The sequence below is a fragment of the Perca flavescens genome, chromosome 18 (assembly GCF_004354835.1).
Source record: "Perca flavescens isolate YP-PL-M2 chromosome 18, PFLA_1.0, whole genome shotgun sequence".
NCBI classification, from domain to species: Eukaryota; Metazoa; Chordata; class Actinopteri; order Perciformes; family Percidae; genus Perca; species Perca flavescens.
In genome coordinates, this window is record NC_041348.1 from 21,860,381 (window position 1) to 21,874,723 (window position 14,343).

Here is a 14,343-nt window from a genome sequence, read left to right on the forward strand (position 1 = left end):
AATGGCTCAGGTCCCATTAAATCTGCGAAAGTTCCTTCCTGAGGCAAACATTGCCAGAAATAGTAATCTTGGCTTGGAGCTGGAGTCTTCCAGAGGGGGAGCAATAATTCTCTGTGTAATAATGGAAATCATTTAATTCTGTCCTGCAGCCTCTGATCCAGCAGCGCTACAGTCCGAGGTGCTCATTCACTCTTCCTCCGCCTGATAAGGCTTCCTGAAAAACACACAGCGAGCAATCAGGCGACAACAATGGGCTCCGTCAGGCGCTTTAAACTTCAGGTAGTCGGCGGTGCACAGCAGCACGGCTTTGTTTTCATCCGCATTGAGCATCATAAAAGCTTTGACTTTTTGTTTTCATGCTGTTTGTTTCAACTGCACTGCAGAGTGTATGGGCTGTTCAATGATGGCCATAAAGTAGAGCTGCTGGTTAAATCATTCATGTTTAAGCTGAATAAGGAATTAATTTTTATCATGTATTAACACCGAGGTAAAGCTGTTAGTTATGAATAGTAAATGATAATCACAACAAATATGTTTTGGTCTTTATTAAACACTAGAGTTTAAGAAATTGATGGGAAAAGATCCTTAGTTCAAGTAAAAGTACATAACAACAATGTAAAAAATACTTTGCAACATTGCTAGTAAAAGTCCTGCATTCAAAAACCAAAAGTAACCATTCTGCAGAAAAATGTCCCCTTTGACTGATATATTGTCATGACATTATTAGATTGTCGAGTTACTTTTAACTTCTTTATATACAGTTACTGCAGGCAGTTTAGTCTGGTGGTTCCCCAATCTACTGTAGGTGTGAGGCCCCTCCAAAGGGTCTCAAGATAAATCTGGGGGGACGTGAGATTTATAAATGTATTAGAAAAGATGGGGGGGAAACTGGACTTCTCTTTAGGCTTTGCGGTTTTTGCAATATATTGGATTATTTTACCTCTTTGAGCCTATTTAAATTCTAAAACATTAGCAGCCATATAGAAACGGTTTTAACTTTAGTTTATCATGTTTTTTATGTAAAATCTTAATCTGAAAAGTAACAAGTATAGCTAACTATATATATCAAATAAATAAGCAAAAAATACAATGTTTCCCTCTGACATGTAGTGGACTAGAAGGATAAAGTCCAAAGGAAATACTCAAGTAAAGTATATCAGAATTGTACTTCAGTTTTTGAGTAAATGTACTTTCTACTTGACTTGCAGTGCATGATTGTGTTTGTCTACGAAGGGATGATGATGATAAAAATCTTAACACTATGAGGTGACTGAAAATGGATTTAGTGGACAACAGGACAATATTCTGTTTCCAAACTACTTCAGATAAAAAACAGACTTTTTTTTAGGATTTTACAACCACAGTTTCAAGTCTGGAGTACTTACAGTCCCTTAACCAAAGACAGGAGTCGCTGGCAGTGGCAGTGATCCCACCTGCCATCATTTATACAGCTCCACAGAGGACTGGCTAGGAAAAGGGAAATAGAGGCAAATAATAGTATCCAGCAGGGCTCTGGCTGAAAAAGTCATATTTCAGTTTTTACAGGTGATTTATCGATAAAATGCATGCTTTTTTTTGTTTTTAAGAATATAAAATTTTCAGACCTGAACTTCTACTATTCTGCATCAATATGAAGCCAGAAGCAATGTCAGGTTTATTCTTACGTGCATTACAAAACTATACACTTTGTGCTGCAGGTTAATGGTTATGCCCCGGCTCTCTCCTCTTAAGAGCATACATAAAAATCAAGTGGTGGGTGCATTAAAATGTATAACTGCACGAAACAATGTAATCAGACTGCAGGATTACTGCACGGCTTCTTCACGACACAAACTGGCTCTGTGGTAGATACATTGTGATGTTTTCATTAGCACAGTTACCTTCTGCATCCTCCGTATTGTCTGCAGTCCTCACTGTGATTCAGCCCTGAAAAAGAAATCATCTGTCCAAACTGAAACACTTTTTTGTGTGTAATTATTATCTCTCTCTATTGTCATTATTTTCATTTGAATGTAGATGATAATATAAGCAGATGAAATGCATCCTTTACGGAAGGAAACAATAAATTTGCTTAATTTTTGTCAGGACAAAGTCTGAGTTATAACATGTAGAGTGGCTCATGAAACATCACACAAATCCATATGTTATAATGTTTAAATCCTCTTGGTGTGTGTGTGTGTGCATGTTCAAAAGGAAACCCTTTCATTTCTTCAGGGACTTCTAAATCAGGCAGACACTAAAGGGCACAAACATGTGCAGGAATTGATACATGTGCTCCTCTGTCTTTAAAATCTTTACAAAGAATTTAGTTCTCAGTGCCCCAAGTGTGGTGTGGCATGCATTTCTTTCTTACATAAATCACATATCCCCACAATTTATTCAAAACAAATGCACACCAATTAAATTTCGATAACCGCAACAAAACAGATTTGTCTTTATGATTGCAAACCGCAAATGCTCTCCTGAACTATGGACTTTTATCATACAGTACTGTAGCTGAAAAAGCCTAAACGTGAGACTAAAATGAACCCGGGCTTGTCAGCCCTGTTGAGCAGCGGCGGTCTGTAAAGGCCTGATTTACAGTCTATGGTAAAGGCTGATCTGAGGCCTGTGCTTTTTAATGTTTCCCACTGAAAAGCTCATCAGCACCTGAAATAACTCGAGGCGTGCTGCGTCTGCTACATCCTCTTCCCTGGATTGTTTTGACTGCATGATGGAGGGCAAACGTTAAATCTCTATTTCTAATTTTAACCCGGAAAAGTGTCACTCGAAAACAGCATGATAGGAGGCAGTCAGGGTCATCGGCGCTTCCGCACGCATGAATCAAGACTAAATGAATGCGGGCTTCAGAAGCCATTGTTTCTACACATGCGAGAGAAACATGCGATCGGAGAGTCTGGTGGTGGTGGTGGGGGGAGACAGTATCAAGGCAGGACAGTAGGAGAGGGGGAGAAAGCGCGAGAGAGTTCATTTTTATTGACGGTTAGAAATATATAGAAAGTAAATTAACTTCAAAGTATAAACCTGATAATAAAAGTTATTATTGCATATATTTTAAATGTGTCGTTTCAGGTTAATTAAGATAGATTGGTTCAAGTTAAAGCAGCAGGAAAGATTATAGTTTGCATTTTTACGATTTAAATTATAAAAAGGTTATTGGCCGGGACCCAACGTGTAAATCTTGAGGGGCCTCGCGGATGAAGTATCGCCTCTGAAGTTAATTGTGTTTTGGTTTTAGAGGGGAATCGGTTTCCTCTGTTTATTATGAGCATGGGGACGGATTTGCGTCACCATGCAACTTGCAGGTCGAGATAAAGTTGCACAAATATTGAAAAAGGGAAGTTCTAACAGTCATTATAAAAGTCCCCCCCCTCTGCTCCGGAAGAAATAAGGAGTTGTGCTGTATCCTAAAATACTAAAACAGGTTCTATTTTGGGGGCAAATCTAGCAGGAATATCCGCTCATTTAACACGAATCACAGCCCATCAAAAACAGGATGAGTGGAGCTAATAGAGCCTCTCCTTGGCTCGCGGGGTTATTTGATTACACGTCCATTTTGTACAGTTAATTAAATTATTAGATATCTACTATACATATTTTACTATTTCATACAATACAACCGTGTGGCATATATTTTTGCAGGCTAATCTAAGTATTTTGTGTTGAAAAGTGCCTTTTTGGAAAATATTTGTAGTGCACTGAGAGTTAATGGGTATAATGTTTTTGTGTGCGGTGATGGGTGTGGGTTCTCTTTAAGTGATCAATCCATCATCTCAGGATCAAAATGACTGTGTGTGTGTGTGTGTGTGTGTGTGTGTGTGTGTGTGTGTGTGTGCGCTCGCTCGCGCGCTGTTGTGTTGGTACACACATCATCCTCATTTGTAAGGGCGTGATGTGAGCGAATGCAAAACAGCCATTGGCTCAGAAAGCAACCAATCAGTGTCAGCGGAGAAACTTCAGAGAAGAACTGCAGGGTTTGGATTTCAGAGTTGGGAGAACGATTTTGGCACTGACACAAAGAGGACGGTCGTCTATCCCCCTAAAACGCCATCCCTGCTTTTTTACATGCCTGTCCGTTTATACCCTCTTCTGAGAAACAATAAGACGCATTAGAGGCTGCGGGATGTACACGGCCGGGCTGAACCCGTTTTACGCGTCAAATGTTAGCCTCTGGTCTGCTTACTGCGCGGGGGGCTTCGCTGTGGATACGATGAAGAAACCCTCGTTTTGCATCGCAGACATTTTGCAGGCTGGAGATGGAGAGAACATCCCGGGATCGTCGGCCCTCATGTTGCATATGGGACACCACCACCGCGCGCAGCACGGGCACTCCGGCAGCTCGCCGCTGCGCCCTTCTCCCGTCGCGCCCGAGCCGTCGGTGTACGGCGCGAGGGTGAGTCCGACGTCTCCTTACCACAGACACGGACTACAGCTCACATCAGTCAGAACTGCATTTAACTCCCAACAAGCTCCCCCGCCTTCAAGCAAAGACCTCAAATTCGGAATTGATCGGATATTGTCGACAGACTTTGATCCAAAAGGCAAAGAAAAGTCGTCATTAAAAGGTAAGAATCAAGATTTTATTACGCGCTGAATTTTCCAACAGTTTTGTGGTGTTAATAGAGAAGTTTCCTGTCATGTCAGCCGAGGAAAACAAGACATAGGGAGGGATGTGTTTTATGGCCATTTCTTTTAATGATATCATTAACAAGACAGTCCAAACTTTAGAAACTGAAAGCAGCAAACTAGAAGCAGCTAGTGTAAAGTACCAGTTTATAACACTGACAGACTTGTTCTGTAGTAAGAGCCCAAATAAGCTCATAACATGCACTTTAAGGAGCCCTGTGGGGAAATCCTCTGCTCTGTTGCCCCCTAACCAGAGAGGTCAGAGGTCAGGATCAGCTACAAGCAGCTGGAAGTTTGCTCAAAGACACTTTAGCAGTCACACTTGAACTTTGAATTTGTTTGATGGTCTCTCTAAATACTAGACCATCTTGCCCCCCAGGTTGCCAGTGTGACTCTTTGTTTCCTGACTGAAGCCCATCATCTCTCGCTTTGTAACAGATCTCACATCCATCGTTAGCTCGAACCGTCAGTCAGGGATCCACATCCCCATTCAGCCTCCGGCCAGCCAGTACTTCTCCTGCATAGACCCCGGGATGAGCGACGCGTCCTCCATGATGAATTCACTAGGCAGCAGCAGCAGCAGGCATTCAGGCCAGCATCAGTTTCAGGACACCTTCCCAGGTAGTCACCACATGTAGGACACGTAACAGACAGGAAACTGGCCCGTCCAGCTCTCTGTTTGGAGGTGTGAGAAACCTGCAGTGAATGTTCCTCTGGTTTCTGTTCTCTGTTTTGTTTTAACCTCACGTCCTCCTCCATGTCTTTTAGGTCCGTATGCTGTCCTCACTAAAGACACCATGCCACAGACGTACAAGAGAAAAAGGTCGTGGTCGAGGGCAGTGTTTTCAAACCTGCAGAGGAAAGGACTTGAGAAGAGATTTGAAATACAGAAATATGTCACCAAGCCGGACAGAAAACAGCTGGCTGCGATGCTCGGGCTGACAGACGCTCAGGTAAGAAGCACGTCGACTGAAACGTCTTATTTTAGGATGACGTCTTGCAAGAATGGTCATTTATTTTTGGCACAAATCACATCAATAAAAAACAGTTTTAAGGTTACTTTTCCATTTGTTAGCAGTTCAGATGATCAAATAAGCAGAGATTAAAATGTATTTATTTTACCTGTCAAGCCATTCAAATGGTTAGATGTTAATGTTTCGTAGGCTTGGTTTTTGATGTCATTTTATTGTTGGATACCATGATGATGATGTAGCTATATTATTTACTGTATAATTTGAGAATTTGATATATTTTTCTTTGAATATGGACCCCAGAAAGAAGATCCAAATAAACAATGAAACAATAAGACCACAGGGCCATAGTCAGGGTGTCAGAAATATTGAGGTCATGAGCTCCATTTTGTTTCCTATTGTTTGGGCTTTGTCATATTTAACAATTACATTTTTTTTTATAAATTATATTTTCTATTTATATACTATAAATAAAGTCAGCCGCATGATACTAAAACTACAAATTCCCCCAAAAAACTGCAGTGAACAATGCTCCCAATGTCCTCACTGGTAGCTATGGCCCTGACAAACCAATGAAATATTAAATTAAAATGTGTGCTTCCATATTTGAGGGGAGAGTTGCAGTCACATTCTTGAAGTCTAACATATCACACCTAAGCCTAAAGTATTCAAAAAGGTTTATCTGCAGCCTGTATTCCTTACACAGCTTCAAGGACAAGAACTTGATATTTAAAATGAATTAATTAATTAACAAAAGACCCAAGATGAGCTCCAGATGTTTAATTGAAGTTGGCAATGCAGCATCATAGCCGATGCAACCTGATTGGCTGAGAGACGTTCCAGTGAAATGTCACCATATCTTGAGCAACACTTGTTTACATTTCATCACACTGTAACGTCACATCCACTTAATCTCACCCAGCAACATATCAACATGAATGAAAACTCGCACAGATAATCTAATTTTGTGACTATTTCTATCTAATATTACATTAGAATTTTTTTATTTTATTATTATGGTAACAACATTTTTCCTGTCATCTAATGTTTAATAATAACTTGCACTGTTACACTTTGTATGCTGCTGTCTTTGCCACTTCTCCTTTGCATCAGAGATCTCACACATCAATGAGACTTTAACTTGGTTAAATAAAAGTTCAATTGAATCTTCCTGGGCACTGGTTAACTTTTAGCCTTGGAATGTGTGTGTGTGTGAAGTAGCCTATAATGAGTGCATCTATTCTCAAGGTAAATAGTAAGAGAAAAACTTTTTTGGAGGCATTATATCCCAAAAAAATATTTAAAAAGAGTGTGACTTAGATCTAATGTGCCAAAATTCCTATATGTTATTCATAAGCCTCTGCTTAATTTTTTACCTTAATGAAAAGGAAATGTAAGAATATTAAATACATGGACATGCAAACAGTCTGATTTAACAGTGCCTGTGTGTTTTCAGGTGAAGGTGTGGTTCCAGAACAGACGCATGAAGTGGAGACACTCCAAAGAGGCCCAGGCTCAGAAGGACAAGGACAAGGAGCAGGCGGACAAGAGTGCGTCTGAGTCCGGCAGCAGGGAGCCTAAAGAGCCGGCTGAGGAGTCCGAGTGTGAGAGCGAGGGACGGAGCGAGTGTGAATCCGACGACGCTCCGGAGGAGAACTCGGACGGACTTTTGGACATTTCTGAGCAAACAAACCAAACCAGCGTGATCATGAGCGGGAGCGGGCCGGCGAGCAGCGCGGAGGCGGCGGTCACAGTCACAGACACGGAGGCCTCTCAGATACTGAAATGAAGGCTTTAGTCTATGAACAATGACTTTTATTTTTATTTTTTTGACAGAAGAACGACAGTGATGTTAAAACGCACTTGGAGTGTCAATCCAATGCCACTATAAGGTGTCTGCGACCTAAAGCCAGGGCTGTATCGGTCTAATTCCTGGGAACAAGTGGAGCAACATTGTTCACATGACACATTATTTTGGCCCAGACAAGCAACATAGCCCAAAATCATTTGTTGATTTTATTAGATTTTGTCTCGTTTTTTTCCGGCTCTCTTCAGAGCTCTAATGCTAAAAACGAGGCTATTTTAAATGTAACGTCCGGCCACCTCCAGTGTCTCCTTACTGTCGTTTTCCTCTCAAGAGCTTTCGTGTGCATCATGTTTTCCTCATCTGAAGGAAACAATGCGGTTGTGAATTTCATTTTTAGGTTATGAACCACTCGTTTCACGTGATCGATGAAATCTCAGAACATCACAGCAGTGTTCATGTATGTGTTTTGTTTGGATATATAGTTGTGCTATTTTGTTAATAATAATTTGCACTGAAAATATTGTAAATAAAATGTTTCATACTTTGAAAATCGGATCACGATGCATTTTTGTTATTATTAACTGTTAGTAATATTATTATTATAATTAATTTTAGGCCTATTATTGAATTGTAGGAATTTGTTATGTTGTTATGTTATTTGTCGTATCTCATCAGGAGTCAGTCAATTTTTTGTTGTAAACTGACTCAGTTTAATTTTGGTGTCAACATATATAGGCTACAGCCTATATACTTTTATACATTTATTATATATATAATGTAACTGCTTTATTTAGAGTAGGGAAAATAAAACTGTCAAAATACACAGGAACTCATGAGAAGTTGTATGCACAAACACATGCAACAAAAAAAATACAATAAATTAATAAATACATATTTCTAGAAAAAAAGAGTAGGCTACTGCAGAATGGGGTGGTGTAATCCACAAAAATAAATAATATATAATTTGCGTAATAAATACTTAGGCCTATGAGTCACATCATTTGCATACAGGACTGGTGTGCAGCCAACTGATATTTACTTTTGTCGAATATTATTAAAAACAATGTTTTTCTTATAATAAATGTAATTAATTAAAATTGAGGAAAACGGAGCATGATTTTTTTTTCCTTCAGTTAATGTAGAAACAGTCTAAAAGGTTGAGAGGACCATCTCAGACTTCCATTATAAATGTATACATCTTCTTCTCCTTTAAGAACATTAATGCAACTCAACTAAATTCCTCCTGAGGAGGTTGCTGCTTCGGCAGCGCAGAAAGCGAGAGGAGAAGAAGAAGAGAGTAATTTATAGTTTGTATACATTTACTGGCTCCAGATAGCAGCAACAACTCGGATGAGTATATTTTATGTAACCAGACGCAGATACAATCAACATCTCCTCCATTTATAGTGCTGCCCATAACCTCCCTCTGCAGACCAGAGTCCACTTCAGATCTGCACCTTTTTAAATATGACTAACAACAAAAGACTAACGTGAGAGGACAGAGTTGTGTTGAAATTTAATTTCTCAATCAGCCTCATCATGATGTTCAACTGCTCGAGATTTATAAGAAAGAAGGGACCCACATTATTGCTGCAATACACATTCAAATTGTGCACATGTGCAGCACAATTAAACCTGTTTAAGGATGTTTAATGACATGATGTCATGACACACTCCCTACCTTTACATGTCTATTAAGTCTACCTGTGTCTGTCAGAGTAATTATATTTTTATAAGAGCCCCATGAATCTGGAATAACCCATGATGGCTCTGTATTGTCATTCCTCAAACTATACCGGAGTTTTGAGCAAACTAACTAACCTTCAGTGTCTTTAAAAAAGATCAATATTCCTACTAGTCATCATACTTGTCATATGTTGCCTAATGCATACGTATTTTGCTGCAAAAAAACATGATGATTTATCCAGAAAAAAATCCTACTGAACAAGTGTTTTCTAAATCCAGCTGCAGTCCAGTGGCAACATAAATATTGTGTAAAATAAGAGGGTTGTGTGCATGTATTTAAGAACTTCAATGACTCCTGCTGAATATTATACATAATTTACAGGTTAATCTGTAACAATCTGCCTCCGCTATCAAGAGGCCTGTTGATGGAAAAATAAGTTTGGTGCAGCTTTCACTCAAGTTTAATCAGGTTTACATCAAATAAACAACCGTCACAATGTATCCTAAACACCAGTGGTGGAAGAAGTATAACAACTACAATTAATAGTCCTGCATTCAAATGTTTATTTAAGTAAATTAAAGTATGAAAAGTCCTCATTATGCAGAGCTGGTTCTGTCAGCAGGGCCATAGCCAGGATGTTAGAGGTCATACGTTATTTAAGTCAATTAATGTAATTTTGTTGTACTTTTAGTACTATTCAAGTATATTTACTCTACATTTTAAATGCTATAATTCTTTTTCAAATACTTCTCCGCATTGCTTGGCATAAATTGATTAGACTTTATCTATTGGCCCAAAAGTAGTCAAATTTGAGTCAACGAATATTGTAATCAAAATACCAACCATGTTTTAATTATATCATATAAACTCCACACTGGGACACCCAAACACCCACATTCCTAGAAAAATACTAACGACATGACCTTTAGCATCATCAATGGTTACAGCTCTGCTTGTCAGTGTTGAGCAGTGGTAGAAAGTAACTAAGTATATTTACTCAAGTACGGTACGTGTACTTTACTCCTTTTCATGTTATACTTTTGCTTCACTACATTTCAGAGGAGAATATTTTTACTTTTACTCCACTGCATTTATTTGATAGCTTTGAAGCGTTACTTTGCAGGTTCAGATTATTAATATAAAATATGAATCAACTAAGAAATTGTGATGCATTATCATAGATTTAGATATCCAGCAGTATATAAAGTCATTAAAATTAGCTCCACCTTTACCAGCTGCAACATTAGGGATGCTTACACATACATGCATAAGTAATTATAAAACAGTAATACAATGTAACATTCTGCATAAAGTATGCAGAGCATTTATTTATGTAAAAGTAACAACACCACACTATGGAAATACTCTAGTACCTCATACAGTACTTGAGTAAATGTACTTTCCATCACCGCTAAACATTATCCAGCTATGAATTATGTCATTTCTTATGTTAACACATCTGCTAAACAATGTGAAAGAGCAAAAACTTGATATAAAGTACAGTCTGATGATGAATAAAACCCTGTTCCTTTTTAATAGCATTATATCTCAGTCAGGGAACTCCAAATCCTCTGGTATTTGTTGTCATGTTAGCAGCAACATCATAATGAGTGGCCCAAAAACCCTGACCATCAAAAACTCTCTCTACTATGGGGTCCACTTTCCTCTCCTCCGGAAAGAGGACTGACCCCCAGAGAGCTGAAGTTTTTCCATTTTAGCTTAGCATCTTGAATTTTACTTTTCATTTTCCCCTCTTCTGTCCGTACAGCATTACCTGCTGCTGCCTTTTGGAGATATTTTACCCCCAAACTCCAGCACAGTCTTCTCATAAACTAGCTTGTGACAGTTATGAAGTGAATGGCACTTGTCTTAATCTTCCCTTTTAAATTATGCTTGATGAAAAGTTGTCAGAGTTATGATAGCCAGTTTCCATAGAAGGCAGTAAAAGCCCCGGGCACTTTATCAACCCAATATTAACTGTTAAATGCTCACATATTAAATATCTGGGTGGGTTGAGTCTCGAATTCTGCTCGAAAAGCTATAAATTACATTAGTATTTGCAAATGTACAATAACAATAACAATCCAAACGCTTAACATAATACTGAGAGGCCTTGATTTGTGAACTGTCCTAAGAACTTTTATGAGCAGGATAGGAGAAAGTCCATCTGGCCTGTATTTAATGTCAGCCTTTCCCCCTCCATTAAAAGCTGTCCTATATGTCCCTCTTGGCAACCCAGGACAGGGCAACCCATAAAACAAACCAGCCTTGCAGATTTCGCCAAAATTTAACGCTTTGAATAAGTAACTGTGTAAAACAAATTACCTCTGTGAGAGCAGAGGAGGGGGTTTCTGTCTGCAGTGGTTGAGGGATTAACGTGACTAAAAGCTGTGACGTCTCCGGTGCATTGAGGCATTATCTGTGAAGTTGTTTGATTGGCTGATGGAGATTTCTCCACCGTTGGCGAAATGCATCAGAGTAAAGGCCTTAAAGTCTGTGGCCCCTGCTGGAGGAAAGGGGGGTGTAACAAAGCTTCAACATAACTCAACAAGTGCTTGTAAAACTGCAGCCGATAAATGCAGTGTGCAAAAAGACGGAGGCTTAGTTTGGTAATTCTCCTCCTTCCTCATTTGGGAGATGATGACCATGATAATGCTAGTAATTGTCATGATGATAGTGATCATGTGAACATTTCAAAAATATTATTGTGAATTCACTTTCATGCAGTGGAAGTGCAGAGAAAGTGCTGAGATCCTTTACTTAAAGGGCAACACCACCTAAATTAAGAATTATATTATTGTTACATAATATGTTATTATGATGGCAGAGGAAAGTTTAATTAATATTTCTAAACATGAGTTGCTATTCTACTCTGTATCTTTAGCTGCAGACTGTTGTACAGTAGGCCCACGTCCCAGTGTTGGAATCCTTTAGAGTAAAATACAGCCACACTTTACACCGTTTAGCTGTCAGCATTTTAACCATGCTAAAGCCAGCTACTAGCTATATTTTTGGACTGTCTCAGACTATAGCAATAACATATATGAATTTTGAAAATGGGCGTAGTTCCCCTTTAAAGATGCAACATGTAATATATTTACTGTATTTAATAATACAAAATTACCACAATGTGTCATCAGATATTAAGGAAACATGCTAAGTTGAAATACTATGTCTTCTAACAACAATGCTAAAGCCAGTATTTTATCCTTTTGAAATTTCCGTTCCGTGACGGATTGTCTGTTTGTGTTTTGGCCTGTGTGTTTGTATCTGCCTATTTTGACAAGATATACCTGTAAAAACACAAACCCAGCACTACAGCTGTAGTACAGCCATGTAAGCAGCAAACAAACTGAACGGGATCAACAGAGATAGATTAATTCTACCTGCCCTAAAAATAAAAAGCTTGCCATTTTTCTAAAAGGTTGCATAACCAGAGACAAGGACAATGTTGGACAGTAAAATGATTCCCCCTTTCTTACAAACTGGCTGGCAACCATAGTACTATAATGTACTGACTGTATAGTGTATAGACAAGCTGTATAACGGGTCTGAAAGTAGTAGTTCCGACAATCTCCCCCCTGCCGAAATTGTTCCCCCGCTTCAGTTCAGTGGGCGTGGGCGTAGCCGACAGACACCGACTGTGCCCTGGGTACAGATGACCGTGAGGTCCCGGTCTTTTTAGCGGCTGTTGCAGAGACGTTAAACCCAGAAAAGGTGGCTGTCAGTTGCGCACAAAGCTCTGCAAGGTCCTGGTCTTTTTAGCGGCCGTTGTTGTTACGGTTAGTCAATAAAAGGTCACCGTCAGCCGCGTACAGAGCTCCACGAGAGCACTGGCTTTTATAACCATCACCATAGCAGCATCTAGCAACTCTGCTGCGCTGTGGAGTAATGTCTGGCTGCTGGAAATGCGAGACTAGCATCAAGCTAACATTGACATTGTGTGACTTAGCATTCTCAACACCTGGCAACTCCCGTGAACTTTGAGGCTGAGGAAGAGGGGCCGGGGGAGACGACTCTTCAGTATTTTGAATTTGGACTGCAGTAACCATTTTAAACACTGGCTGTCAGTATTACATATTGGACCTTTAACTAAAAGTAGCAATACTACCGGGCAGAAATACTCCATTACAAGTAAAAGTCCTGCATTTCAAATCTTACTTAAAGGTCCAATATGTAATACGGACAGAAGTGGGGAAATTTCAGCAGGGGGGAGATTGTCGGTACTACTGCTTCCAGACCCGTTTTACAGCTTGTCTATACACTGTATGATTAGACATTATGGTTGCATGCCAGTTTGTAAGAAAGTGGGAATCACTTTACTGTCCAACATATAACCGTGAAGCTGGCACTGGTAATGTTAGCCACAATAACATAACGTTAGCTACATACATTGCAAAGTGACCTGTAAAGAAAACTGTGTCCCAATCCAACAATTCAGGCTACGGGGTGTTTTGCCAAAGTTACATTGCATGTTTCTATTATGAGGAAGTCAAATTTGTGGTTTCTGGCATATGTCATGGATCCTACGATAGCAGTTAGCGTGTATTAGCATGGCGGCATTAGCACGAGTCAGGAACACTTCACCGACTAAGTAACGTTACTCTATATAATTTCATGCGAGCGCATGAATATTGAAATGACTGAAAATGTCTATCCCTAAGTTAGTTGTGATATAAATGAATGAAGGATACAGAATATATCTGATGACACATTTAATACAGTAAATATATTTCATATTGCACCTTTAAGTAAAAGTATTGTCAGCAAAATGTGCTCAAAATTAGTCAATAATCAGTACATTTCCCTCTGGAATGTAATGGAGTAAAAAGTAGCATAGAATAGAAATAGCTAGCTTTATTTGCCAATACTTTTTCATCTCTCAGACATAAATTTATGTTGTATGGCATCAACTATAATCAGAGGTGTTAACTTTTGGCTAATGTGCATTACAGTACAAGCCCAGAAAATGTGTTCATCATCAGTGGAGCATTTTATTCAGTCATTGTAACTCCATGAGTGAGTGTCGATGCTCCAGAGGTGGCTCTGATTCCTTCAGAGGTATGTTTGTTCCATCAAATGCTGATTTATGAGATCGGCTGGATGCTCCTTTTTTAAATGAGCTCTGAATCATCAGTATGAGAGATGACTTCCTCCTGAGGCTAGCAAAATATTATGAAGCTTTAATTTGATAGCATGCCAAAGTGTTTCCAACCGCCCCCGTCATTTTAATCCAATTCACTGGAATAACC

The 14,343-nt window shown here is 39.2% G+C and overlaps 1 protein-coding gene across 2 annotated transcripts; it reads left to right on the plus strand.

The window, feature by feature from the left end:
* Nucleotides 1-3,886: 3,886 nt before the first annotated feature.
* Nucleotides 3,887-7,954, plus strand: hlx1 (H2.0-like homeo box 1 (Drosophila)). 2 transcript variants are annotated; one of them, XM_028605497.1, is made up of 4 exons: nucleotides 3,887-4,565; nucleotides 5,065-5,247; nucleotides 5,395-5,579; nucleotides 7,054-7,954. In XM_028605497.1, exons 1-4 carry the CDS (start codon nucleotides 4,124-4,126, stop codon nucleotides 7,384-7,386), a joined length of 1,143 nt encoding a protein of 380 aa, XP_028461298.1. In that variant the 5' UTR covers nucleotides 3,887-4,123; the 3' UTR covers nucleotides 7,387-7,954. The 2 variants fall into 2 exon arrangements, with proteins under 2 accessions (XP_028461298.1, XP_028461299.1); XM_028605498.1 differs by lacking the exon at nucleotides 5,065-5,247.
* Nucleotides 7,955-14,343: the final 6,389 nt, after the last annotated feature.

Excerpts from the sequence above, each read along its gene's own strand:
- hlx1 (XM_028605497.1), top strand. The coding sequence starts at position 4,124 with ATGTACACGGCCGGGCTGAACCCGTTTTACGCGTCAAATGTTAGCCTC. Across the intron at positions 5,248-5,394 it reads GTTTCAGGACACCTTCCCAG|GTCCGTATGCTGTCCTCACT; the intron begins GTAGTCACCACA and ends CATGTCTTTTAG. Across the intron at positions 5,580-7,053 it reads TCGGGCTGACAGACGCTCAG|GTGAAGGTGTGGTTCCAGAA; the intron begins GTAAGAAGCACG and ends GTGTGTTTTCAG.